Source organism: Mobula birostris, chromosome 28, assembly GCF_030028105.1.
Source record: "Mobula birostris isolate sMobBir1 chromosome 28, sMobBir1.hap1, whole genome shotgun sequence".
Taxonomy (NCBI): Eukaryota; Metazoa; Chordata; class Chondrichthyes; order Myliobatiformes; family Myliobatidae; genus Mobula; species Mobula birostris.
Genome location: NC_092397.1, coordinates 11,391,361 through 11,419,037, shown reverse-complemented (window position 1 = coordinate 11,419,037; position 27,677 = coordinate 11,391,361). Strand labels below are relative to the sequence as shown.

Sequence of the window (27,677 nt, the reverse complement as noted above, 5' to 3'; positions counted from 1 at the left end):
ACACAACGCTCCCCCCCCCCCCCATCCCCACCATCTTGACGGAAGTGTGGCCCTTGAATGCAAACCCTGGAATGACTCCAAAATGTTCTCTCTCTGTGGTGAGAACAGAACCTGTAGGTGGTAGGTCTTTTAGAAATTAGAACATTCCAAAGAACGTACAGCTAAGAAAACTACAGCGATGCTTTCCAGGTTTGAACTTTTCACCTTGTCAATCTATTAAGCAGAAAGTTGGGCCATTTTACCTTCAAGCTGTATATTATTGATTGGCCAGTGGCTTCATATCCTATATTAGTATCTACATCATCAGTCCAGTCTGTAGCGGTGTCTCTAAAATATCAACGGTACACTCAATAAGGCAGCTGATGGCGTCCTTTGTTGCCACCATATCAACACGTGGCCAATGTCTTTCAACTCTCCTTTTGGTTCAAATTGGGAAGTGGCTGCCTCGCCAAATCTTCTGCAAACAGAAATCTATGGCGCCACTGTCCAGGAGTTCTTTGGTTTAGCGTTCCGGATGTGGTCAAACTAGCCACCAAATTGTGTAAAAATCTTTTAAAACGATCATTCGATATAAAATACATATTGGACAACTAAGCACCACCAACCAAAGGTAATGGTAAACTAAGGCTTCTTTTCCTCCCCCTGCATTGTTTCAGAACGTTAAACACGTAAACACATATTTTCAAAGTTATCATTTGAGACATGGTTCCTTTGAGGGTCGGCCTGGCCAAAAGAAAGAAAAAAGAGAAATGGACGAGAGTTTTAATTTGCTTCTGGTTCCGCGCCTGTGCGGAGGTTTTTTAGCTCATCTTCCGCCGTATGCATCTCCCGTGCCGTCGTTCTGGCACAAAACCTTGGAAGCAGACGCATCGGTACGAGCCCATGGTGTTCACGCACCTTGCGTTCTTGCAGAGGGATCCCTTGTGATGTCGCTCACGACATTCGTTGATATCTGCAGGCCAGAGAGCAATGAATAAGGCTCATGATGACATTTTTAAATAACGGAGGGAGGGTAACTTAAGGACAGAGAGGTGACGGAGGGAATATGGTGTAGGGAAGTGTATGGTTATGCACTTGCATAGAAAGGATAAAGGCTTCGACTATTTTCTAAATGGGCAAAAATACAATCAGAAATCAGAGGTGCAGTAGACCTCAAGGAATATCAAACTTGCAGGTTGAGGAGGCATATGCAATGATAGCATTCGTTTCAACAGAACGAGAACATAAAAGCAAGGTTGCAATGCTGAGACTTTTATAAGGTGTTGGAATGTTGAAAGTAGTTTTGGGCCCTTTATCTAAGAAAGGATGTGCTGGCATTGGGAGAAGGTTCACAAGAATGATCCCTGGAATGAAAGGACGTCTCTGGGCCTGTACTTGCTGGAGTTTAGAAGTGGGGAGATCTCATTAAAACCTACCGAATATTGCAAGGCCTTGATAGAGTGGACGTGGATATAGTTGGGTGGTTTAAGACTGGAGGGCACAGCCTCAGAGAAGAAGGGTATCCCCTTTAAAGATGAGGAGGAATTTCTTTAGCGAGAGGGTGGTGAATCTGTGGAATTCGTTGCCAGAGGCAATTGTGGAGGCCAAGTCATTAGTCATATTGGTTATGAGGAGAGATTGAGTCGCCTGGGACTATACTCTCTGGGATTCAGAAGAATGAGAGGGAATCTTATAGAAACATACAAAATTTTGAAAGGAATAGATAAGAAAGTTGTTTCCATTGGTAGGTGAGACTAGAACTGGGGGACATTGCCTCAAGATTCAGGGGAGAAGATTTAGGACGGAGATGAGGAGAAACTGTTTTTCCCAGAGAGTGGTGGATCTGTGGAATTCTCTGCCCGGGGAAGCTGTTGAGGCTTCCTCACTAAATATATTTAAGATTCAGTTAGATAGATTTTTACATAGTAGGGGAATTAAGGGTTATGGGGAAAAGGCAGGTAGATGGAACTGAATTTACAGACAGATCAGCCATGATCTTATTGAATGGCGGGGCAGGATTGATGGGCCGGATGGCCTACTCCTGCTCCTATTTCTTATGTTCCTTATATTTAAAGTAGCGGTTGATAGGTTCCTGATTAGTCAGGGCGTCAAAGGTTACAGGGGAGAAGGCAGGAGAGTGGATTTGAGAGGGATAACAAATCAGCCATGATGGAATAGTGGAGCAAACTCGATGGGCCAAATGGCCTGATTCTGCTCCTATGTGTTATGGTTTTAATCCAAGGAAAATAAGATACAGGAAAACTGTATACATTTAGTACTAACTAAATCACTATGTACAGCAGGCAGCCACCTCTGGCACTGTAATAATTCACAGATTCTACCTCTTGTCCAGAACTATTTAGCAGAAAGGATTAAGGAAAACCCCAAAGCATTCTACAAGTATGTGAAGAGCGAGGGGATAAAACATGAGAGAATAGGACCAATCTAGTGTGACAGTGGAAAAGTGTGTATGGAACCAGAGGAAATAGCGGAGGTACTTAATGAATACTTTGCTTCAGTATTCACTATGGAAAAGTATCTTGGCGATTGTAGGGATGACTTGCAGTGGACTAATAAACTTGAGCATGTAGATATATTAAGGAAGAGTTGGTGCTGGAGCTTTTGGAAAGCGTCAAGTTGGATAAGTCTCCGGGACCAGACAGGATGTACCCCAGGCTACTGTGGGAAGCGAGGGAGGAGATTGCTGAGCCTCTGGCAATGATCTTTGCATCATCAATGAGGACGGGAGAGGTTCCAGAGAATTGGAGGGTTGTGGATGTTGTTCCCTTATTCAAGAAAGGGAGTAGGGATAGCCCAGGAAATTATAGGCCAGCGAGTCTTACTTCAGTGGTTGGTAAGTTGATGGAGAAGATCCTGAGATGCAGGATTTATGAACATTTGGAGAGGTATAATATGATTAGGAATAGTCAGCATGGTTTTGTCAAAGGCAGGTCGTGCCTTACGAGCCTGATTTCATTTTTTGAGGATGTGACTAAACACATTGATGAAGGTAGAGCAGTAGATGTAGTGTATATGGATTTCAGTAAGGCATTTGACAAGGTACCCCATGCAAGATTTATTGAGAAAGTAAGGAGACATAGGATCCAAAGGGACATTGGTTTTTGGATCCAGAACTGGCTTGCCCACAGAAGGCAAGGAGTGGTTGTAAATAGGTCATATTCTGTATGGAGGCCGGTGAACAGTGGTGTGCCTCAGGGATCTGTTCTGGAACCCCTTCTCTTTGTGATTTTTATAAATGACCTGGATGAGGAAGTGGAGGGATGGGTTAGTAAATTTGCTGATAACACAAAGGTTGGGGGTGTTGTGGATAGTGTGGAGGGCTGTCAGAGGTTACAACGGGACATTGATAGGCTGCAAAACTGGGCTGAGAAGTGGCAGAGGGAGTTTAATCCAGGTAAGTGTGAGGTGGTTCATTTTGGTAGGTCAAATATGATGGCAGAATATAGCATTAATGGTAAAACTCTTGGCAGTGTGGAGGATCAGAGGGATCTTAGGGTCCGAGTCCATAGGACACTCAAAGCTGCTGCACAGGTTGACTCTGTGGTTAAGAAGGCATAGGGAGCACTGGCCTTCATCAATCATGGGATTGAGTTTAAGAGCCAAGAGGTAATGTTGCAGCTATATAGGATCCTGGTCAGACCCCACTTGGAGTACTGTGCTCAGTTCTGGTCGCCTCACTACAAGAAGGTCGTGGAAACCGTAGAAAGGGTGCAGAGGAAATTTACAAAGATATTGCCTGGATTAGGGTGCATGCCTTATGAGAATAGGTTGAGTGAACTCGGCCTTTTCTCCTTGGAACGACGGAGGATGAGAGGTGACCTGTTAGAGGTGTTCAAAATAATGAGAATCATTGATCGTGTGGATAGGCAGAGGCTTTTCCCCAGGGCTGAAATGGCTAGCACGAGGGGGCACAGTTTTAAGGTGCTTGGAAGTAGGTACAGAGGAGATGTCAGGGGTAAGTTTTTACGCAGAGAGTGGTGAGTGCGTGGAATGGGCTGCCAGCAATGGTGGTGGAGGCGGAAACAATAGGGTCTCTTAAGAGGCTCCTAGATGGCTGCACGGAGCTTGGAAAAATAGAGGGCTATGGGTAAAGCCTAGGTAGTTCTAAGGTAGGGACATGTTCAGCACAGCTTTGTGGGTCAAAGGGCCTGTATTGTGCTGTAGGTTTTCTATGTTTCTAGATAGTTGTGAACCACTGACCCCATGGTCTTTCCATAGCATATGTGTATATGGGGTTCATGGAGATCACTGTTAACCCATCGTTACAGAAGCATACTAACCGTTGGGGTTGTTTTTAGCCACTTATAAAATTTAGCACCCTCTCAAGTAGCAGGAAAAATGGGTTAATGGGGAAAAAATCCTTCCTGTTCATGTCATGGAAACTGATCCAGAAGGGACGAGAATTGTTTTCCACTCTTGAGATCCAGTCCAGATCCCCTCTGTATGTTCTAAGCATGGTGACTTGGGCTCTGATAACTTGGTCGGACACTGTGACCTTATGGAGAAGTTTGTCAGCAGGAGGAGAGCCTGGTCCTATATTTAATTTTCTTTTGGCCTTTAAGTATACAAAATTGGAGCTTGGAGTGTATGTTTATTTTGATTTACAACGAGTTTAATTAAATATTGACAAAACACCTGTTCAGTTCAGTCTCCTCATTATAAGGAGGAGGGGGAAGCCTTGAGAGTGGCTGCAGAGGAGGTTTACCAGGATGCTGCCTGGATTAGAAAGCATGTCGTCGTCATCTTCTCCTTATTGAATACGCCGCAGAATAGGCCCTTCTGGCCCTTTGAGCCAAGCAACTCCCTGATTTAATCCTAGCCCAATCACAGGACAGCTTACAATGACCAATTAACCTACCAACTGGTAGGTCTTTGGACTGTGGGAGGAAACTGGAGCACCTGGAGGAAACCCACGCGGTCATGGGAAGAACGTACGAACTCTTTCCAGGCAGCGACAGGAATTGAACCCGGGTTGCCGGTACGGTAAAGCGTTGTGCTAGCCGCTAAGCGACTGCGACACCTCAAGATAGGTTGGGTGGCCTTGGGCTTTTCTCTCTGGAGGGGAAGAGGATGACCGGTAGAGGTGTACAAACTGATAAGATAGAGTGGACAGCCAGAGCCAGTGTTGGGAAATGTACGACAATGCATTTTGGTAAAAGGAACAATAGTGCGGACTGTTATCTAAATGGGGAGAAGGTTCAAACATCAGAGGTGCAGAGAGACTTAGGTATCCTCGTGGAAGACTCCCAGACAATGTTGGCATTCATTTCAAAGGGAATAGAATATAAAAGTAAGAAGATAATGCTGAGACTTTATAAGACACTGGTCAGGTTGCACTTGGAGTATTGTCAACAGTTTTGGGCCCCGTATCGCAGAAAGGATGTGTTGTCATTGGAAAGAGTCCAGAGGGGGCTCACGAGAATGATTCCCGGAATGAAGGGGTTAACATATGAGGAGCGTTTGGCAGCTTTGGGCCTGTACTCACAGGAATTTAGAAGAATGGAGAAGGATCTCATTGAAACCTACTGAATGTTGAAAGGACTAAATAGGGTGGATGTGGAGAGGATGTTTCCTCTGGGGGTGTCCAGAATTAGAGGGCACAGCTTCAAAACTGAGGGGTGACCTTTTAGAACAGAGGTCAGGAGGAATTTTTTTTTTTAGCCAGAGAGTAGTGAATCTGTGGAACGCTCTGCCACAGACTGCGGTGGAGGCCAGGTCCACGCGTGTATTTAAGGCAGAAGTTGATCGTTTCCTGATCGGTCAGGGCATCAAAGGATATGGTGAGAAGGCAGGTGTATGGGGTTGAGTAGAATCTCGGATCAGCCATGGCATGGCGGAGCAGACTCGATGGGCTGAATGGCCTAATTCTGCTCCTGTACCTTATGGTCTTGTATTTCCAGGGTGGAAATTGACAATAGCAGGGAGCGTAGCTTTAAGGTGCTTGGAGGGAAGTATTGGGGGGGGGGGGGTTTCTCCGAGATATTTTAGTGTTTTTTTTTACACACACAGAGTGTGTGGAAAGCTTAGCCAGAGGTAATGGTAGAGACAGATACATAATGGACATTTAAGACAACCTTGATGAAAGAGAAATGTGGGAGAGAAGAGTAGACTTATCTTGGTGTAGGTTTAGGGCTGGCACAACATCATGGACTGAAGGGCCTGTACTATTGCAAGTTCTGTATTTCTCCTTGTTAGGATGTACTCCAGCCCATCAAAGAAGGGCCCCAGTAAGCCTCAGTATATAAGCCTCGTTGGCTCTGACCTGAAAGTGCTTGGTATCAAATTTACGCGTGCACTACTTCACCCTGAAATATTCGAGAGGCCTTTGTAGAGAGAGCTTCGCTCTGTACCTAACCTGTGCTCCCGATGCTCTGCAGAGCATAAAGAAGAAATGCAGATGCCACTAAGATCTGGGGGGGGGGGTAGTGAAAAACTAACACAGCTTGCAGTGGGACCTCGGCCAGCCGGAAAAATGGGCTGAGAAATGGAACTTAACGCAGACAAGTGTGAAGAGTTGCACTTTGGTAGGACCAGCCGGAGTAGGTCTTGCACCGTGAGTGGGAAGGCACAGAGGAGTGCAGTAGAACAAAGGGATCTGGGAATGCAGGTCTGTGGTTCCTTGAAAGCGTGTCACAGGTACGTAATGCCCTGGTTAAGGTCTTACTGCCAATGTAGGGATTTGAGTCTCTCAGAAACTGCTGATCCCTTGTGATTTTTACGCACAACATACTCTGGAGTTTACAAAGAATGGTACCAAAAACCAAAAACTTTGGGTTCATCAGACACGTGGGTCTGGGGAGCTTGCTACATGGGCAACGGCTTGCCCTCCGTAATCATACTGGCCAGGCTTGCGTATCTAGACATCTAGGTCACAACCCTTAAGGTCAACCCTGAACGACAAAGGCCTCACAACGACCTCAATTTTGAATCCTTCTCCCAGCTCAGCTGATTGGTAGGACTAATCAAAATAGGACATACATGGTAAATGGCAGGGCATTGAAGAATGCAGTAGAACAGGGGGAGCTGGGAATAATGGTGCATAGTTCCCTGAAGTTGGAACCTCATGTGGATAGGGTGGTGAAGAAAGCTTTTGGTATGCTGGCCTTTATAAATCAGAGCATTGAGTATAGGAGTTGTACAATGTAATGTTGAAATTTAACATGATGTTTTCACTCATGGAACAGCCACTTGCTGGATTTTTTTTTTTTGTTTTTGGCACCATTCTTTGCAAACTCCAGAGTCTGTTGTGCATAAAAATCCCGGGAGATCAGCAGTTTCTGAGAGACTCAAATCACCCTGGGCAGCACCTAATTAATTAGCTTGTTTATTTGGGCTTTTTTTCTTAAAGAGGTGCCGAAAACGTTTCAGAGCGCTCCAGCTACCACTGCACCCCTGGTGATGTTCACGCTTAGGAATGTTGTGTCATCTAATCAGGATGGTGGAATTGGGAGAAGGTGCTAGAGAACGCTGGGCGGAGGGCACTGAGATGGGTTGAGGTCTTTTTTGGCAAGAGGAGCTCAAGAGAATCAGCCATAGGATTCAATCCAACAGCAATGCATGATTTGATGGAGTCCATGGGGAAATTCTACCAGTGATCGGTGAATAGGATTTGGCACCATGAATACAATGGACGTATCAGCTTTTGGAAGATTTGAGCTCCACCCTGTGCACGTTTGTTTTAATTATGATGGGCTCTTTTGGTTTTTTTTTTTCCTTCTTTAATAATGGTTTGGTTAAGTTAACATTCATAAATATACTTCCGCTATAAATTGTATGCCGTGTACGGTCTGTCAACGGGTGATTGCATGGAACAGTAATTACACAGTATTGACACAGATCGTGGCTCGGGTGGGCAAGATGTCCTGAGTATGGTGGGACCCAAGTCATGTCTACCCTAGACGTACAGAGTCCGGGGGAAGGTGGTTTCTTCACAGTTGAGTCCAGTGGCTGTTAGCAAGGGGTTAATGAGCCACTTCTCTAGAGATGCCAGGTAAAAAGGGGTTTCAGGTAGATAGGGTCGTAAAGAAAGCTTTTGGCACATTGGCCTACGTAAATCAATGCACTGAGTACAGGAGATGGGATGTTGAAGTTGTATAAGATGTTGGTGAGGCCTAATTTGGAGTATTGTGTGCAGTTTTGGTCACCTACCTATAGGCAAGATGTAAACAAGGTTGAAAGAGTGCAGAGAACATTTACAAGGATGTTGCCAGGTCTGGAGGACCTGAGTTATAAGGAAAGATTGAACAGGTTAGGACTTCATTCCTTGGAACCTAGAAGATTGAGAGATCTGATAGAGGTATACAGAATTATGAGGGATATAGATAAGGGTAAATGCAAGCAGGCTTTTCCCACCGAGGTTGGCTGAGACTACAACTAGGGGTCATGGGTTAAGGGTGAAAGGTGAAAAGTTTAAGGGGAACATGAGGGGGAATTTCTCTCAGAGGGTGGTGAGAGTGTGGAACGAGCTGCCAGCACAAGTGGTGCATGCGAGCTTGATTTCAACGTTTAAAAGAAGTTTGGATAGGTACATGGATGGCAGGGGTATGGTCCCGGTGCAGGTCGACGTGAGTAGGCTGCTTAAATAGTTCAGCATGGACTAGATGGGCTGAAGGGCCTGTTTCGGTGCTGTACTTTATTACGACTCTATGACTCCAAGAAACTTAAGTAACAAAACAACAGCTCTCATGAAAGTTCAACACTAAAGAGGGAGCTTCGTTCTACCTTTAGCCTGTGCTGCCCCTGCCCCGGGAATGCTTGCTGGGACAGCGTAGGATTCTCACTTACTGTTTAACGTATATCATCTCTACCCTGGACACTGGTGTTGGTGTCACTTGCTGTGACGGCCTTTCAATGTAACACACACAAGATGCTGGGGGAACTCAGCAGGCCAGGCAGCATCCATGGAAAAGAGTAAACTGTCGACGTTTCGGGCCGAGACTCTTCGCCAGACGTGGAAAGGAAAGGGAGAAGTCAGAGTGGCAGGTGATAGGTGACACTGGGTGAGGTAAAGAGCTGGGAAGTGGATTGGTGAAAAAGATGAAGGGCTGGAGAAGGGGGAATGTGATAGGAGAGGACAGAAGGCCATTGAAGAAAGGGAAGAGGGAGGTGGTGGGCAGGTAAGGATATAAGGTGAGACAAGGGAATAGGAATGGGGAATGGTGAAGTGGGGGGTGCAATTACCAGAAGTTAGTTAAATCGCTATTCATGCCATCAGGTTGGAGGCTACCCAGACGGAATATAAGGTGTTGTTCCTCCAGTCTGAGTGTGGCCCAATCACGGCAGTAGAGGAGGCCGGGGACTGACAAGTCGGAACGGGAATAGGAAGTAAAGTGAGGTGGGCAGCCACCGGGAGATCCCGCATTTTGTGGCAGATGGAGCGAAGGCGCTCGGCGAAGTGGTTTCCAAATCCACTTCAGGTCTCTCCGATACGAGGAGGCCGTACCGGCAGCACCGGACGCGGTACGTGACCCCGACAGACTCGCAGGTGAAGTGCCGCCTCACCTGGAAGGACTGTTTGGGGCCCTGAATGGTCGTGAGGGAGGAGGTGTAGGGGCAGGTGTAGCATTTGTTCCGTTTGCAAAGCCTTTCAAGGTGTTTAGTTTATCAGACATTTCAATAACCTTAAAATTTTCTTAAGGGTTGTTATAGCTGGGGCTGGTATTGGCGTGCGTCTGACAACCCAGCCCAGCTCCTGGCCTTCATGCGTGGCTTAGCTACTAAGCCCAGTGGAACAATTTCTACTGACAGGATAAGGGGCAAAGGCGGGTCACTGGTGCCTTAAAAACAGTTGCTCCAGGCTGTGTATGACAGCTCATCCAGAAGAGAGAAAACACTGATCTCAAACCTCTGCTGCCTTGCGACGATACCCAGTCATGGGGAAGGCCTTGGGATTAAATCCGGAGGGGGAGATCTGGAGCTGGAGTCTCTGAAGCAGTCCTAAGTTGAGTTCAACGCCGACTGGCAACTCCCGTGACGCGGCCGGTGCCAAACCGCATCGGTCTCTTAGGGTTCATCAGACGCGTTGGGTCTGGGGAGCTTGCTACATGGGCAACTGCTTGCTCTCCGTAATCATACTGGACAGGCTTGCGTATCTAGACAGCTAGGCCGCAACCCCTAAGGTCAACCCTGACTGACAAAGGCCTCACAACGACCTCAATTTTGAATTCCTCTCCCAGCTCAGCTGATTGGTAGGACTAATCAAAATAGGACATACATGGTAAATGGCAGGACATTGAAGAATGCTGTAGAACAGAAGGATCTAAGAATAATGGTGCATAGTTCCCTGAAGGTGGAATCTCACGTGGATAGGGTGGTGAAGAAAGCTTTTGGTATGCTGGCCTTTATAAATCAGAGCATTGAGTATAGGAGTTGTACAATGCAATGTTGAAATTGTACAAGGCATTGGTGAGGCCAAATTTGGAGTATTGTGTACAGTTCTGGTCACCGAATTATAGGAAAGATGTCAACAAAATAGAGAGAGTGCAGAGAAGATTTACTAGAATGTTACCTGGGTTTCATCACCTAAGTTACAGAGAAAGGTTGAACAAGTTGGGTCTTTATTCTTTGGAACGTAGAAGGTTGAGGGGGGACTTGATAGAGGTATTTAAAATTATGAGGGGGATAGATAGAGTTGACGTGGATAGGCTTTTTCCATTGAGAGTGGGGGAGGTTCAAACAAGAGGACATGAGTTGAGAGTTAAAGGGCAAAAGTTTAGGGGGAACATGAGGGGGAACTTCTTTACTCAGAGAGTGGTAGCTGTGTGGAATGAGCTTCCAGCAGAAGTGGTTGAGACAGGTTCGATGTTGTCGTTTAAAGTTAAATTGGATAGATATATGGATAGGAAAGGAATGGAGGGTTATGGGCTGAGTGCAGGTCTGTGGGACTAGGTGAGAGTAAGAGTTCGGCATGGACTAGAAGGGCCGAGATGGCCTGTTTCCGTGCTGTAATTGTTAGATGGTTATATGGTTATATGTTATATGGCTAGGTTGCAAAAACTGAGGTGAGCAGGGGCCCCAAGTGAAAAGCTGACCGGCTCTGTACCTACCTCGGCACTTCCCGCTGCTGTCCCGCTGGAAGCCTTTATAGCAGTCGCACCTCCGTCCTCGCACGCATCGCCCGTACCTGCAGGAACACTCGTCGGAGTCGTCGTAGGAACTGTTATCTGCGAGCGGAGACAAACCTCTTAAACCCTTCACGATGTCGGCCACACTCGCCGATAACTTTAGCAAAGTTTGCTTTAAAGCTAAACTGGCTAAGGACCGTTTGAGACAGAGAATATTTCCTCTCAATACTGTGCTTACAGATGGTTCGAGATTTGTTATCGGCAGAGAATCAACACTCAGTGACCTCTTTATTAGCTACACCTGCTCGTTAATGCAAGTGTCTAACCAGCCAATCAGGTGGCAGCATTTCAGTGCATAAAAGCATGCAGACATGGTCAAGAGGTTCAGTTGTTGTTCAGACCAAACACCAGAATGGGGGAAGAAATGTGATCTAATTGATTTTGACCGTGGAATGATTGTTGGTGCCAGACAGAGTGGTTTGAGTATCTCAGAAACTGCTGATCTGGGACTTTCACGCACAACGGTCTCGAGAGTTTACGGAGGACGGTGCAAGAAAATAAAAGCATCCGTTAAGCATCTGTGGGTGAAAATGCTTTGTTAATGAGAGATGTCAGAGGAGAATGGCCAGACTGGTTCAAGCCGACAGTAATTCAAATAGCCACACATTACAACAGTGGTATCAGAAGAGCGTCTCTGAACGCAGATCTCGAACGTCGAAGGAGATGGACTACAGCAGCGGAAGACAACGAATGTATCGAATAAAATGGCCACTGGGTGTACATTTGTCAAGCAATTACAAAAGGCAACAGGAACTCTTCAGTTACAAAACTCTTCCAGTTTTATGTTTATATATTCTGTGTTTTTGCCCATTCTTTCCTGTTGCTGTTTGCATGATTTGTTTTTTTTTTTGGTCTGAGGGTTAATGTTTGTGTTGCTGTTTGCATGATTTGTTTTTTTTTTGGTCTGAGGGTTAATGTTTGTGTTGCTGTTTGCATGATTTGTTTTTTTTTTGGTCTGAGGGTTAATGTTTGTGTTGCTGTTTGCATGATTTGTTTTTTTTTGGTATGAGGGTTAATGTTTGTGTTGCTGTTTGCATGATTTGTCTTTTTTTTGGCGTGGGGAGTTGATGTTCATGTGGCCATTTGCATGATTTGTGTTTTTTATGGTTGAGGGTTGATGTTTTTCTTTCAACAGCTTCAATTGCTTTCTTTGCTTCGTGGCTGTATCGCATCCAGGTCTGGTCACCCACTATAGGAAGGATAGAACATAGAAAACCTACAGCACAATACAGGCCCTTCGGCCCACAAAGCTATGCTGAACATATCCTTACCTTAGAAATTACCTAGGGTTACCCGTAGCCCTCTATTTTTCTAAGCTCCATGTACCTATCCAGGAGTCTCTTAGAAGACCCCATCGTATCTGTCTCCACCACCGTCGCCGGCAGCCCATTCCACGCACTCACCACTCTCTGCGTAAAAAACTTACCCCTAACATCTTCTCTGTATCTGCTTCCAAGCATCTTAAAACTGTGCCCTCTCGTGCAAGCCATTTCAGCCCTGGGAGAAAGCCTCTGACTATCCACACAATTATTGCCTTTCATTATCTTAGACACCTCTATCAGGTCACCTCTCATCCTCCGTCGCTTCAAAGAAAAAAGGCCGAGTTCACTCACCCTATTCTCATAAGGCATGCTCCCTAATCCAGGCAACATCTTTGTAAATCTCCTCTGCACCCTTTCTATGGTTTCCACATCCTTCCTATAGCGAGGCAACCAGAACTGAGCACAGTACTCCAAGTGGGGTCTGACTAGGGTCCTATATAGCTGCAACATTACCTCTTGGCTCATAAATCAATCCCATGATTGATGAAGGCCAATGCACCGTATGCCTTCTTAATCACAGAGTCAACCTGCACAGCAGCTTTGAGTGTCTTATGGACCTGGACCCCAAGATCCCTCTGATCCTCCACACTGCCAAGAGTCTTACCATTAATGCTATATTCTGCCACATTATTTGACCTACCAAAATGAACCACCTGACACTTACCTGGGTTGAACTCCATCTGCCACTTCTCAGCCCAGTTTTGCATCCTATCAATATTCTGACAGCCCTCCACACTATTCACAACACCCCCAACCTTTGTGTCATCAGCAAATCTACTAACCCATCCCCCCACTTCTTCATCCAGGTCATTTATAAAAATCATGAGGAGGAGGGGCCTCAGAATAGAGCCCTGAGGCACACAACCGGTCACCGACCTCCATGCAGAATATGTCTCATCTACAACCACTCTTTGCCTTCTGTGGGCAAGCCAGTTCTGGATCCACAAAGCAATGTCCTCTTGAAGCCCATGCCTCCTTACTTTCTGAATGAGCCTTGCATGGGGTACCTTATCAAATGCCTTGCTGAAATCCATATATACTACATCTACTGCTCTACCTTCATCAATGTGTTTAGTCAAATCCACAAGAAATTCAATCAGGCTCGTAATGCACGACCTGCCTTTGACAAAGCCATGCTGACTATTCCTAATCATATTATGCCTCTCCAAATGTTCATAAATCCTGCCTCTCAGGATCTTTTCCACCAACTTACCAACCACTGAAGTAAGACTCACTGGTCTATAATTTCCTGGGCTATCTCTACTCCCTTCCTTGAATAATGGAACAATCTTCCGGAACCTCTTCTGTCCCCATTGATGATACAAAGATCATCGCCAGAGTCTCAGCAATTGCATCCTTCACCTCCCACAGTAGCCTGGGTACCGGTTCCGATGACTTATCCAACTTGATGCTTTCCAAAAGTTCCAGCACCTCCTCTTCCTTAATATCTACATGCTCAAACTTTTCAGTCCACTGTAAGTCATCCTTACAATCACCAAGATCCTTTTTCGTAGTGAATACTGAAGCAAAGTACCTCTGCTATCTCCTCTGGTTCCACACACACTTTTCCACTGTCACACTTGATTGGTCCTATTCTCTCACGTCTTATCCTCTTGCTCTTCACATACTTGTAAATAGCCTTGATGCTTTGGAGAGGGTGCAGATGAGGTTCACCAGGATGCTGCCTGGTTTAGAGGGCGTGTGTTATCACCTCGGACAAACTTGGGTTGTTTTCTCTGGCGCGCTGGAGGCTGAGGGGAGATCTGGTAGAGATCATGAGAGGCATAGATAGAGTGGACAGGGAATATCCATTTCCCAGGGTAGAAATGTTTAATATCAGAGGTCATGAATTGAAGGTGAGAGGAGATAGGTTCAGGGGGGATGTGAGGGGTAAGTTTTATAACTCAGAGAGTGGTGGATGCCTGAAATGTGATGCCTGGTATGGTAGTAGAGGCAAATATATTAGAGGCTTTTAAGAGGTATTTGGATAGGCACATGGATGTGAGGAAGATGGAGGGATGTGGACACAGTGTAGGTAGGAGGGATTAGTGTTTGGCTGTTTTTGATTTACTTTTCTAGCTGGTTCAGTACAACACTGCGGGATGAATGGCCTGTTCCTGAGCTGTACTGTTCTATGTTCTATAAATAAGATCTTGGTCAGACTCCACTTGGAGTACTGTGTTCAGTTCTGGTCACCTCACTACAGGAAGGATGTGGAAACCATAGAAAGGGCGCAGAGGAGATTTACAAGGATGTTGCCTGGATTGGAGAGTGTGCCTTATGAGAATAGGTTGAATGAACTCGGCCTTTTCTCCTTGGAGCGACGGAGGGTGAGAGGTGACCTGATAGAGGTATACAAATGATGAGAGGCATTGATGGTGTGGATAGCCAGAGGCTTTTTCCCAGGGCTGAAATGGCTAACACCAGAGGGCACGGTTTTAAGGTGCTTGGAAGTAGGTACAAGGGGGATGTCAGGGGTAAGTTTTTCACACAAAGGGTGGTGCATGCATTGAATGCAATAGGTGGTAGAGACGGATACGACAGGGTCTTTTAAGAGCCTCTTAGATAGGTACATGGAGCTTAGAAAAACAGAGGGCTGTGTGGTAGGGAAATTCTAGGCAACCTCTAGAGTAGGTTACACAGTTGGCACAATGTTGTGGGCCGAAGGGCCTGTAATGTGCTGTAGATTTCTATGTCTTATGTTCTAAATGTACCTTTAAACCTTTGGAAAACCTATTCTCACCATCTTTTTCCCTCTCTTTCACCTCATTTCTATCTCATTCACCTTCCCCTCTCTACCCCTCCTTCACACAAGTTCAGCTTGCTTTCGCATTTCTCTCCCTTGACCCCGCCGACTTATTTCCATCGTCCAGATTTCTCTTTGGCCTTACCTGCACGTTATCCAGGAGGACGGCCAGACTTGGAGCTCCCTGTTCTCAGTCGGCCAAACGTGGAGTTTAGTAGCCACTTACAGACGATAAATTCCACTATTCTCCTCGATTAGGTTCTGTTTCATTTCCTATGTCACCTTCTTGGCATCTCAGCTCTTTAGGCCTGGTTCTCTCTCTATTCCAGCCATTTCATCTCTCCTTACCTCACCTTTTCACTCTGACAGGACTCGTAGGCCTGCACGGAGGGGGACAACCTGTTGGGCCTCAACGGGGCCCACTGCACAGGATCAGGCAGAGCTGCGGAGATTTGTAGGATGATGGAGCTCCGTCACGAGCACTGGCCTCCCCAGCGCCGAGGACATCTTCAGAAAGCTGATGCCTCAACAAGGTGGCGTCCATCATCATGGACCCCACCACCCAGGACATGCCCTCTACTCATTGCCAGCATCCGGGAGGAGGTACAGGAGCCTGAAGACACACACTCAATGTTTTAGGAACTGATTCTTCCCCTCCACCATAAGATGTTTGACATAGAACAGATACAGGCCCTTCAGCCCAACTAGTCCAGGCCGACCATGGAGTCACAATATCCCATCCCCTCCATGTACCTACCAAGTGCTTCTTAAATCTATTTACCAGTGTAACGCCCCGGTTAAGATTTTTTACTGCTATGCCGTAGGTATTTCATTTTAGCATTTCTGTGAGAGCAGGCTGTTCTGCTTTCAGCCTGTTCGGGTTTGAGCTGAGATCAGGGGCTTCGTTGTCCAGCTTAGGGACGTGGCGTCAGCCAATCAGGATGGTGAGGGTTCTGGGCGGAGAGGTTCTTGGTGAGGGCCACAGGAGCGGGTCGAGGAAATTTTGGCGGGAGCTGGGAGAAGGCAGGAGGGAAGATGGCTGAGGCTCCCGTCCCTGCTGCACGAGGTGCTTTGTGCAGACGAATGGCTTCACGGAGGAAGGGCCAATACTCCCTTGGGGGTGCTTGTTTGTTCAAGATGGGTTTCGAGCAACACCCGTGGTGTGTGCTTTCATGCAGACCGAGGGTTAAAGACAACTTCAAGATGAGCTCCAACTTGACTGCTTAATTATAATGGGCCTCCTTTGCTTTTTTTTCCTGTTTTCTTTAATAACTCTTTGGTTAAGTTAATGTTCATAAATATACTTCTGTATAATAGTATGCAGAATGCGGCCTGTTATTTCTTGCCGACGGGGGCAGTAAATCTCACAGCGTTCACGCAAACCGGGGTTCGGGCGGGCGAGAGATCCCAACCTCACGAGTCTAGTGGGACCAAAGTCGCGCGCACGCGCGCGCGCGCACACACACACACACACACACACACACACACACACACACACACACACACACACACACACACACACACACACACACACACACACACACACACACACACACCCTAGGCGTACGGAGCCTGTGAAGGTGGGTTCCTCACCGCGGACTCCAGTGGCTGTTAGCGAGGGACATCTCCAGAGATGCTCAGTAAAAAGGGGCTTCACTAGTTTACTTATTTAGAGATGTAGTACGTAAGCCACACCGGCCAGCTACACACCGATTTAGCCCCAGCTTAATCACGGGACAATTTACAATGACCGATTAACCTACCAACTGGCACGTCTTCACTGTGGTCTGCCCGAACGACTCCTCCTCAATCTCCTCGTTAAATCCGCCCTCTCTTCGTAGCTGGCTCGAATACCCCTCAGGGCTTTAAGCAGATTAAGGGCTGTACTGCGGAGAGAGAGGAGGGGAGGGGGTGCCTTGGAAACTCACCGTCACTGCTCTGCGACGTTTCCAGCTGCTCCCGCCGGCTCCGGTCCGCGCGTCGCCCCGGACGCAGGCCTGGAACCCACCGAGTGGCGTTGCACAGGTGGGGGAAGTTGGCTGCGAAAGACGAGACCGCGCGTTACTGGATTCGTGAACAACTTTGGGGAAGCGGGGCCGGGTGACCAGCCCAGGGAGGGCAGACGGGCGAGTCCAAATCCTGAAACGCTGCTCCTACGTTAACCCTTTCAGCCCCGGGGTCATTTCCGCGAATCCCCTGAACCCGAGGTTCCGGGTTCGGACCCCGCTCTCTCAGGACTAGTAACATTCGCTTTGAGGGGAAGGAACTGGGAAGCAGGCCCTTCACTAGGGTTCTCTGTTCACTCACCTCAGATGGTGTGTCAAGAATGAGGGGGTGGGGACGGGAAATCTCGTTGGAACCTGTCGAATATCGAAAGGCCTAGATAGAGCGGATGGAGAGTGGATGTTTCCAATAGTGGGGGAGTCTAGGAAGAGAGGGCACAACCTCAGTATAGGGGGATGTCCATTTAGAATGGAGTTGAGGAGGAATTTCTTCAGCCAGACAGTGAATCTGTGGAACTTGTTGCCACCGGCGGCTGTGGAGGCCGAGTCATTGGGTGCACTTCAAAGCAGAGATTGTTAGATTCTAGATCGGTAAGGGCTCCAGAGAGAACGCGGTTGAGAGGGATAACAGATCAGCCGTGCTGGAATGGCGGAGCAGACCCGATGGACGGAATGGCCTAATTCTGTCTTACGGACGCATACGGTGAAACGCCATGCTTGCGTTAGCGGAGCGACCCGACCGTGTGCTGGGGGGGGGGTGGGCGGCCCGCAAGTGTTGCCCTACAGTCTGGCGCCAGCGTGGCGTGCCCGCGTTGTTCGGCAGAACGGTGCAAGCGACAAGAGCTGCGGAGGCCCCTTCCCTCCCTCCCACAGGACAGGCCTCCGGGCCTCCAGCCTCCCAGTGGAGTGGACTCGCAGACCTGCTCACTCAGAAGGGGGACAGAGGACAACCACTGGGTCAAACTTCACTGTTAGGGCGACTTTTGGGTAAATAACATCGGCCACCAATTTTCAATTCTGAATATGGATTGTAGGTTTATTTTGAAATGCAGCTCTGAACTACAGGTTCCAACAGACCAAGCAGACCAGGAAAAAGGCACTGAACGGACTCTCTACAAATGCATGAATCCAATCAGCATCCCATTGCATGGGTACGAGGGTAACTAACATTTATCTTGGGTGTGACGTTGGGACGATCCAGGCATTTGAAACTGTCACATGTAATTCAAAGGAAGCATTGTAAATGTGGATTTGTTTGGATTCTCTTGAAATTTCTTTGATATTTAACACAGGGGTCCCCAACCTTTTTTGCACCACGGACCGGTTTAATATTGACAATATTCTTGCGGACCGGCCGACCGGTGGGACGGGGGGTGTTCAAGTTGGGTTAAACTCACCTCAGCATGTCTTTTACAGTTAGGGTTGCCAACTTTCTCACTCCCAAATAAGGGACAAAAGTAGCAGTCAAACCCTGGGACACTTTACCCCAGGAAAGACTACCATGACCGTGAAGCCTTGTGTGGGCACCTGTGTGCGCATACGCGTAGGTGCTGATTTTTTTTCCCACAAATTGGTTTTGCCTTCATCTTCCTGACTATACTGTACATACATTATTTCTACTTTATATAGGCTGTGCATTTATCATATCATTCCTGCTTTTGCTATATGTTAGTGTTATTTATTTTCGGTTTTATGTGTTATTTGGTATGATTTGGTAGGTTACTTTTTGGGTCTGAGAACGCTCATTTTTCCCATATAAATTAATGGTAATTGTTTCTTCACTTTACGCCATTTCGGCTTACGAACGGTTTCATAGGAACGCTGTATGTTAGCGGGGGAAATACGGGACAAGGGCGGTCCTGTATGGGACAAACCAATTTAGCCCAATATACGGGATGTCCCGGCTAATACGGGACAGTCAGCAGCCCTATAATTGAAGTTCAACAGTGTGTGACGGAATGAGGAAAGGTGCAGCTGACTCATATCGCTTCCTCATGGCCCGGTAGCACATGCTTTGCGGCCCGGTGGTTGGGGACCGCTGATTTAACATATAAAACGCATGTAGAGCTGGGCATAGGCAGACCTTCCCACTGAAGGTGTTCTCCATACGATGCCTGCTGTACCTTGCTGTGTTCAAATAACAAGTCTGCTTCATATCTACCAGCACGTTTCTTCATTCACGCGCCCACGGGCACACAGGGCGCGTCACCGGCAAACTGCATTAAGGGAAGTCTCACGGCAGGAAACCAGGCCAGCGTCCTTATTCCCTGTACGCTGTTACGCAGCTGTTGGATGAACCGCGGGTGAGCAGTCAGCGCACAGGAGCGAGATCGGACTCCTGGTTGAGTGGCGCTGGAACAACAAACTCTCGGAGCTGATTGTTGACTTCAGGAGGGGAAGGTGCACGAGCAGGCACCAGTCTTTTTTGGGTTATTTTCCTGTTTCTTTTTGTGTTACTTATTTAGTAATCCTGACCCGGATCTGGGCCGTACCCTCCAAATATCCGGATCTACCCCTCTCGGTTTTTTTGCACTACCTTACTTTCCATTTTTCTATTTTCTATTTATGATTTATAATTTAAATTTTTAATATTTACTATCGATTTGTAATCCAGGGAGCGGGAAGCGCAGAATCAAATATCGCTGTGATGATTGTACGTTCTAGTATCAATTGTTTGGCGACAATAAAGTATAAAGTTGAGTTCTCTTTATCTAGTTTTAGTGAAGATCAGATCACTTTTTAGGTCATATTTATGCAGGAATAGTGAAAATTCTAAAGGGTTCACAAACTTTCTGTCTCCACTCAGTGATGTTTTTCTTGTAAGTGTGGTGTATCAGATGCTACGTTCCTGTGACGCTATTGCAAGTAAGCTTCCACTCTCGCTGAGCACCCGTGTACTTGCGCACAGGACAAACAAACTCTGTTTTGACTTTGCCCGACCTGCTGGGCTCCTCCAGCACTTTGCGGGCGACAGTTTCACTTTGACACCTGCTGCCCCATGCGAGATGACTTTATTAATCACACTTTCTTCCGGTAAGAGATCACAGCGATCACTGGCCCGTTACTTCCTTGTCGGAGTTGAGCTTTTGCGGTGTGGTCCGAAGTCTCGAAGGCGCAGGACGGTTGCGGCGTGGCGTGTACGGGCCGGATCGAGGTGGCTTGGCCTGGGCACGAGAGCTTTTACTGTTTGCATGATTTGTGCTTTTTTCCCCTCTTTCTCTGCACATTGGGTATTTGAGCATCTTTTTTAAAATGGGATGCACTGGGTTTCTTTGCTTTGTGGCTGCCTGTAAGAAGATGAAACTCAAGGTTCTATAATGTATATGTACTTCGATAATAGGAGGAGAGGAGAAGATGGCGGCGCGATGCAGCGCGCACGGCCGCTTCGAAATGATATTGATATTTGTTAAGTAGGTACCATGCACAGTCCTGATTTGATGGAGACAGACGTGAGAAGCATGGAGGAACATCTGGAGAAATTTCTGAAATGCCTGCTTCACTGCCGCTGCTACTGTGCGATCGAGAATCTCCGGAGACAAAGGCCCCAAATCCTCGGCTTTGCCTATTGCCTGTTGCCGGTACCGGGGTTGAAGCGCTTGGCAGAGATGGTGCTCGGTGTTGGAGGGCTGGTTGGAGGCTCGAAGTTTTCGGACGGACTCGGAGTCGGACTGTGGTCGGGTGCTTGCAGGGTGCTGCATCGGCAAGTTTGCGGTGCTGGAGGTTCATGGCAGGAAGAGAGTTTCTCTTCTTTCTACCCTCTGCGTGAGATGATGGGACTTTCAAGAGACTTTGAGACTTTTTTTTTACCGTGCCCATGGTCTGTTCTTTATCAAATTATGGTATTGCTTTGCACTGTTGTAACTATATGTTATAATTATGTGGTTTTTGTCAGTTCTTTTAGTCTTGGTTTGTCTTGTGTTTCTGTGATATCACACTGGAGAAACAGTGTATCATTTCTTAATGCATGCATTACTAAATGACAATAAAAGAGGACCGCGTGTCCTCATAATCTAATCTAATCTAATAAATACACTTTGACCTTCGTAGCTTCTTTCCCCTTCCCTGCGCGTGTGGACATTGGATCCCTGTCCCGTCACTGCACATGCGGTGAAGGAGGGACTGAGATCGTAGGCAAAGGCACATTGTAGGAACAGAATTAGGCCATTCAGCCCATCGAGTCTGCTCTGCCATTCTATTGCAGCTGATTCATTACCCCTCTCAACTCCGTTCTCCTGCCTTCTGCCCATGACCTTTAATGCCCTGACCAATCAAGAACCTATCAGCCTCTGCTTTAAATCTACCCAGTGCCTTGGCCTCCACAGCCATCTAAGGCAATGAATTCCACAGATTCTCCAGCAAAAGAAATTCCTCCAAATCTCTATTCTGAGGCTGCGCCCTTTTGGTTCTAGATATTTACATTACTTATATTAAATTTAATTTGCCATTTACCTGCCCACATCTCCATTTTGTTTAGATCTAACTGTACTGATTCTGCTGTCTGTTCTCAGCACCCCCCTGCCACCCCATTCTTCTAAACTCCAGTGAGCACAGAAAATCCTGCGTCTGACCTCCGAGGAACACCCTGTTTGGGATTTGTCCCTTTCAGTGCTGATGACCCCAAACTGAGCGGAAAAGCAAATTATGCAGAAGGTTTCAGTCGAAGCAAGCAGCTGAAGAAGTGAGTGGAAGAAATCGGGTAGAAAAGGTCTTTTTTTTAACACTGCTGGGGAGAAGGGTCTGCACTGCACAGGTGCGTGATGTAGCGCGCCAAGGTTTAAAAACAGACCACCATATACAGCGGCCATCGTTGTAGCAGCCATCATCAGAGTGGACTGAGTCAGAGTGGGAGGCTTTGGCTCAACAGGCTTCGGTGAGAACAGGCAGAGGCCAGGGTAGGTTTCGGTAAGTTTTCTGTTTAGATTGTCTAGCGCAGAGAGAATGCCAGGCAGGATGTTGGAATGCTCCTCTTGCAGGATGTGGGAAGTCAGGGAGCCCTCCGGTGTCCCTGACAATGACACCTGCAAGAAGTGCGTCCAGCTGCAGCTCCTAACAAACCGTGTTAAGGAACTGGAGCAGGAGCTGGATGACCTGGGGATCATTCGGGAGAATGAGGAGATTATAGATCGTAGCTACAAGGAGGTAGTTACGCCAGAGGAGCAGAGCACAGGAAATTGGGTCACTGTCAGGTGAGGGAAGAGGAAAGGGCAGGCAGAGCAGGGTTCCCCTGTGGCCATTCCCCTCAACGACAAGTATACCACATTGGATACTGTTGGGGGGGATGACTTACCTGGGACAAGCTGCAGTAGCCGGATCTCTGGCACTGAGTCTGGCTCTGCAGTGCAGAAGGGAGGGGGGAAAAGAGGAGAGCGCTAGTGATAGGGGACTCGATAGTCAGATGTGCAGATAGAAGGTTCTGTGGTCGAGACAGAGAATCCAGGATGGTTTGTTGCCTCCCGGGTGCCAGTGTCAAGGATGTCTCTGATCGATTATGTATAGGAAACAGGGGGTAAATCAGGTGCTTGAGGAGTATAAGAAGTGCAAGAAAATACTTAAGGAAGAAATCAGGAGGGCTAAAAGAAGACATGAGGTTGCCTTGGCAGTCAAAGTGAAGGATAATCCAAAGAGCTTTTACAAGTATATTAAGAGCAAAAGGATTGTAAGGGATAAAATTGGTCCTCTTGAAGATCAGAGTGATCAGCTTTGTGCGGAACCAGAGGAAATGGGGGAGATCTTAAATAGGTTTTTTGTGTCTGTATTTACTAAGGAAGCTGGCATGAAATCTATGGAAGTAAGGGAATCAAGTAGTGAGACCATGGAAACTGTACAGATTGAAAAGGAGGAGGTGCTTGCTGTCTTGAGGAAAATTAAAGTGGATAAATCCCCGGGACCTGACAGAGTGTTCCCTCGGACCTTGAAGGAGACTAGTGTTGAAATTGCGAGGGCTCTGGCAGAAATATTTAAAATGTCGCTGTCTATGGGTGAAGTGCCGGAGGATTGGAGAGTGGCTCATGTTGTTCCGTTGTTTAAAAAAGGATCGAAAAGTAATCCGGGAAATTATAGGCCGGTAAGTTTAACGTCGGTAGTAGGTAAATTATTGGAGGAAGTACTAAGAGACAGAATCTACAAGCATTTGGATAGACAGGGGCTTATTAGGGAGAGTCAACATGGCTTTGTGTGTGGTAGATCATGTTTGACCAATCTGTTGGAGTTTTTCGAGGAGGTTACCAGGAAAGTGGATGAAGGGAAGGCAGTGGGTATTGTCTACATGGACTTCAGTAAGGCCTTTGACAAGGTCCCGCATGGGAGGTTAGTTAGGAAGATTCAGTCGCTAGGTATACATGGAGAGGTGGTAAATTGGATTAGACATTGGCTCGATGGAAGAAGCCAGAGAGTGGTGGTAGAGAATTGCTTCTCTGAGTGGAGGCCTGTGACTAGTGGTGTGCCACAGGGATCAGTGCTGGGTCCATTGTTATTTGTCATCTATATCAATGATCTGGATGATAATGTGGTAAATTGGATCAGCAAGTTTGCTGATGATACAAAGATTGGAGGTGTAGTAGACAGTGAGGAAGGTTTTCAGAGCCTGCAGAGGGACTTGGACCAGCTGGAAAAATGGGCTGAAAAATGGCAGATGGAGTTTAATACTGACAAGTGTGAGGTATTGCACGTTGGAAGGACAAACCAAGGTAGAACATACAGGGTTAATGGTAAGGCACTGAGGAGTGCAGTGGAACAGAGGGATCTGGGAATACAGATACAAAATTCCCTAAAAGTGGCATCACAGGTAGATAGGGTCGTAAAGAGAGCATTTGGTACATTGGCCTTTATTAATCAAAGTATTGAGTATAAGAGCTGGAATGTTATGATGAGGTTGTATAAGGCATTGGTGAGGCCGAATCTGGAGTATTGTGTTCAGTTTTGGTCACCAAATTACAGGAAGGATATTAATAAGGTTGAAAGAGTGCAGAGAAGGTTTACAAGGATGTTGCCGGGACTTGAGAAACTCAGTTACAGAGAAAGGTTGAATAGGTTAGGACTTTATTCCCTGGAGCGTAGAAGAATGAGGGGAGATTTGATAGAGGTATATAAAATTATGATGGGTATAGATAGAGTGAATGCAAGCAGGCTTTTTCCACTGAGGCAAGGGGAGAAAAAAACCAGAGGACATGGGTTAAGGGTGAGGGGGGAAAAGTTTAAAGGGAACATTAGTGGGGGCTTCTTCACACAGAGAGTGGTGGGAGTATGGAATGAGCTGCCAGACGAGGTGGTAAATGCGGGTTCTTTTTTAACATTTAAGAATAAATTGGACAGATACATGGATGGGAGGTGTATGGAGGGATATGGTCCGTGTGCAGGTCAGTGGGACTAGGCAGAAAATGGTTCAGCACAGCCAAGAAGGGCCAAAGGGCCTGTTTCTGTGCTGTAGTTTCTATGGTTCTATATGGAGAGTCTGTGGGGGAGATATAGATAGGTTAAGTGAGTGGGCAAGGGTCTGGCGGCTGGAGAACAATGTTGGTAAATGCGAGGTCATCCACTTTGGAAGGAAGGATAGAAGAGCAGATTATTATTTAAATGGTTAAAAGATTGCAGCATGCTGCTGTGCAGAGGGACTTGGGAGTGTTTGCGCATGAATCGCAAAAGGTTGGTTTGCAGGTGCAGCAGGCTATCAGGAAGGCAAATGGGTTGTTGGCCTTCATTGCTAGAGGGATTGAATTCAAGAGCAGGGACATCATGCTGCAACTGTACAGGGTACTGGTGAGGCCACACCTGGAGTACTGCGTGCAGTTCTGGTCTCCATACTTGAGGAAGGATATACTGGCTTTGGAGGCAGTGCAGAGGAGGTTCACCAGGTTGATTCCAGAGACGAGGAGGTTAAACTATGAGGAGAGATTGAGTCGCCTGGGACTGTACTCACTGAAGAATGAGAGTAGATCTTATAGAAACATAATAAAATTATGAAAGGGATAGATATGATCGAGGCAGGAAAGTTGTTTCCACTGGTAGGTAAGACTAGAACTAGGGGACACAGCCTCAAGATTCGGGGGAGTAGATTCAGGACGGAGATGAGGAGGAACTGCTTTTCCCAGAGAGTGGTGAATCTGTGGAATTCTCTGCCCAATGAAGCAGTGGAGGCTACCTCAGTAAATATACTTAAGACAAGGTTGGATCGATTTTTGCATAGTAGGGGAATTAAGGGTTATGGGGAAAAGGCAGGTGGGTGGAGATGAGTCCATGCCCAGATCAGCCATGATCTTATTGAATGGCGGAGCAGGCTCGACGGGCCAGATGGCCGACTCCTGCTCCTGTTCCTGATGTTCTCATGGACCCTTGCCGCTCGGGGTGTCCCGCTCCTCACCTGACATCCTCGGGGGGCAGATGTGGCACTCCAGCCCCCCAGGCCAGGCCGTAGTTGGCAGCAGCACTCCGAGAAGGTGGTGTGATGCCCCAGGACGGGGTGGCTGCACGTGAGGTCATTGTTGACGCGCTTCCAGCAGAGGTCCCGTTCCATCTCCGGCCGGTCTGTGCGTGACAGGGAGCGGGGGAAAGGATTGTCAGTGTGTGGCATCGTCCATTGTAGCCCAGACTCCCTCTCCGCCCCATCCTTGGACAACTGTAGTCCAAGCCCAGCAGAAAATTACTCCCAGGAGGAATAATATTACATTTTTCCATTCCCTCTGAAGAAATGGCCATCGATGTTTGGAATGTGAGAAGCTTTTATGGGCAGTACAACACTCTTACAAAAATGTACCAATGACACTGGACAACAGAGATTTTGCTTCCTGAATACTTTTGGGTACATCTTACAGATTTTAACCTGTTGATCATGAAAAATCACCATGAAATTTCCCTAACACACACCATTTTTAAAAAATCGCCTGATATTTGTTATTTCAATTCAAAATTCCGGTCAGAGTACATAGCAGCAGTGAGAGGAGAATAGGTGGGAGTTAGAGGGAGGTGAAGAATAGGATTACTCAGTGAGCTATCATACACACGATAGGCTGAATGGGCCTCCTTCTATCAGAATCTGGGAAACCAGACAAGCAATTTATAGGAAAGATGTCAACAACATTGAGAGAGTACAGAGAAGATTTACTGGAATGTTACCTGGGTTTCATCTCCTAAGTTACAGAGGAAGGTTGAACAAGTTGGGTCTTTATTCTCTGGAGTGTAGAAGGTTGAGGGGGGGGACTGTGATAGAGGTGTTTAAAATTATGAGGGGGATAGATAGAGTTGACGTGGATAGGCTTTTTCCATTGAGAGTGGGGGAGATTCAAACAAGAAGACATGAGTTGAGAGTTGAAGGGCAAAAGTTTAGGGGTAACATGAGGGGGAACTTCTTTACTCAGAGAGTGGTAGCTGTGTGGAACGAGCTTCCAGCAGAAGTGGTTGAGGCAGGTTCGATGTTGTCGTTTAAACTTAAATTGGACAGCTATATAGACAGGAAAGGAATGGAGGGTTATGGGCTGAGTGCAGGTCGGTGGGACTAGGTGAAAGTAAGGGTTCGGCAAGGACTAGAAGGGCCGAGATGGCCTGTTTCTGTGCTGTAATTATATGGTTTATATGGTAACAAAGATTTTGCTTCCTGAATACATTTGGGTATTGATCTGCTGACCATGAAAATCACCATGAAATCTCCCAATTAAGCACCATTTTTTAAAAAAATCACCTAAATTTGTGTATGTTCAATTGATAATAACTGAAGCCAAGATTAAGAAAGGTACTTTTGTTGGTCCACAAATCAAACAGGTCATCAATGACAGGCAATTCGAAGAACTTCTAGTGGGACCGGAGAAAATCGCATGGAATGCATTCAAGGATGTTGTGTGAAAGTTTTTCTTGGCAGCTACAGAACACCGAACTACGTGCAGCTGGTTGACAACATGCTTCAAGCACACAAAACCGTGAAGTGCAGCAAGTCACTAAAGATTTATTTTCTGCCTTCCCATCTAGACTTATTTTCTGCCAATCTTGGCACTGTCAGTGACTAGCACAGTGAAAGGTCTCACATGCTCACGTCTGGAGTATTGTGTCCAGTTCTGGTTGCCCCACTATAGGGAGGACGTTGGGGCTTTGGAGAGGGTGCAGGAGAGGCTCACCAGGATGCTGCCTGGTCTAGAGGGGCGTGTGCTATCACGAGAGGCTGGATAAACTTGAATTGTTTTTCTCTGGAGCGTTGGAGGCCGAGGGGAGATCTGACAGAGGTTTTACAAAGATTATGAGAGACAGAGATAGAGTGGTCAGAGAGTATCTGTTTCCCAGGGTTGAAATATCTAATATCAGAGGGAGTGCATTGAAGGTGAGAGGGGGAATGTGAGGGTTAAGTTTTTTTACTCAGAGAGTGGTGGATGTCTGGTATGGTGTTAAAGGCAAATACATTAGAGGCTTTTAAGAGACGTTTGGATAGGTACACTGGATGTGAGGAAGATGGAGGGATGTGGACATGGTGTAGGCAGGAGGGATTAGTGTTTGGGTGCTTCTG

The 27,677-nt window shown here is 46.9% G+C and overlaps 1 protein-coding gene across 5 annotated transcripts in view; it reads right to left on the bottom strand.

Moving 5' to 3' along the window:
- Positions 1-798: 798 nt before the first annotated feature.
- The window catches only part of LOC140189039 (latent-transforming growth factor beta-binding protein 3-like), a 407,830-nt gene continuing 380,951 nt past the window's right edge, over positions 799-27,677 (bottom strand). For 4 of the 5 annotated variants that reach the window (XM_072245724.1, XM_072245722.1, XM_072245723.1 and 1 more), the window contains 4 exons: positions 25,551-25,714; positions 17,120-17,230; positions 11,046-11,162; positions 799-952 (listed from right to left, as the gene is read on the bottom strand). In XM_072245724.1, coding sequence (XP_072101825.1) covers positions 890-952; positions 11,046-11,162; positions 17,120-17,230; positions 25,551-25,714 — 455 coding nt within the window. In that variant the 3' untranslated portion in view covers positions 799-889. Of the gene's footprint in view, positions 953-11,045; positions 11,163-15,336; positions 15,805-17,119; positions 17,231-25,550; positions 25,715-27,677 lie in introns of those variants that run through there. The other variant, XR_011883435.1, reaches the window with a different exon arrangement.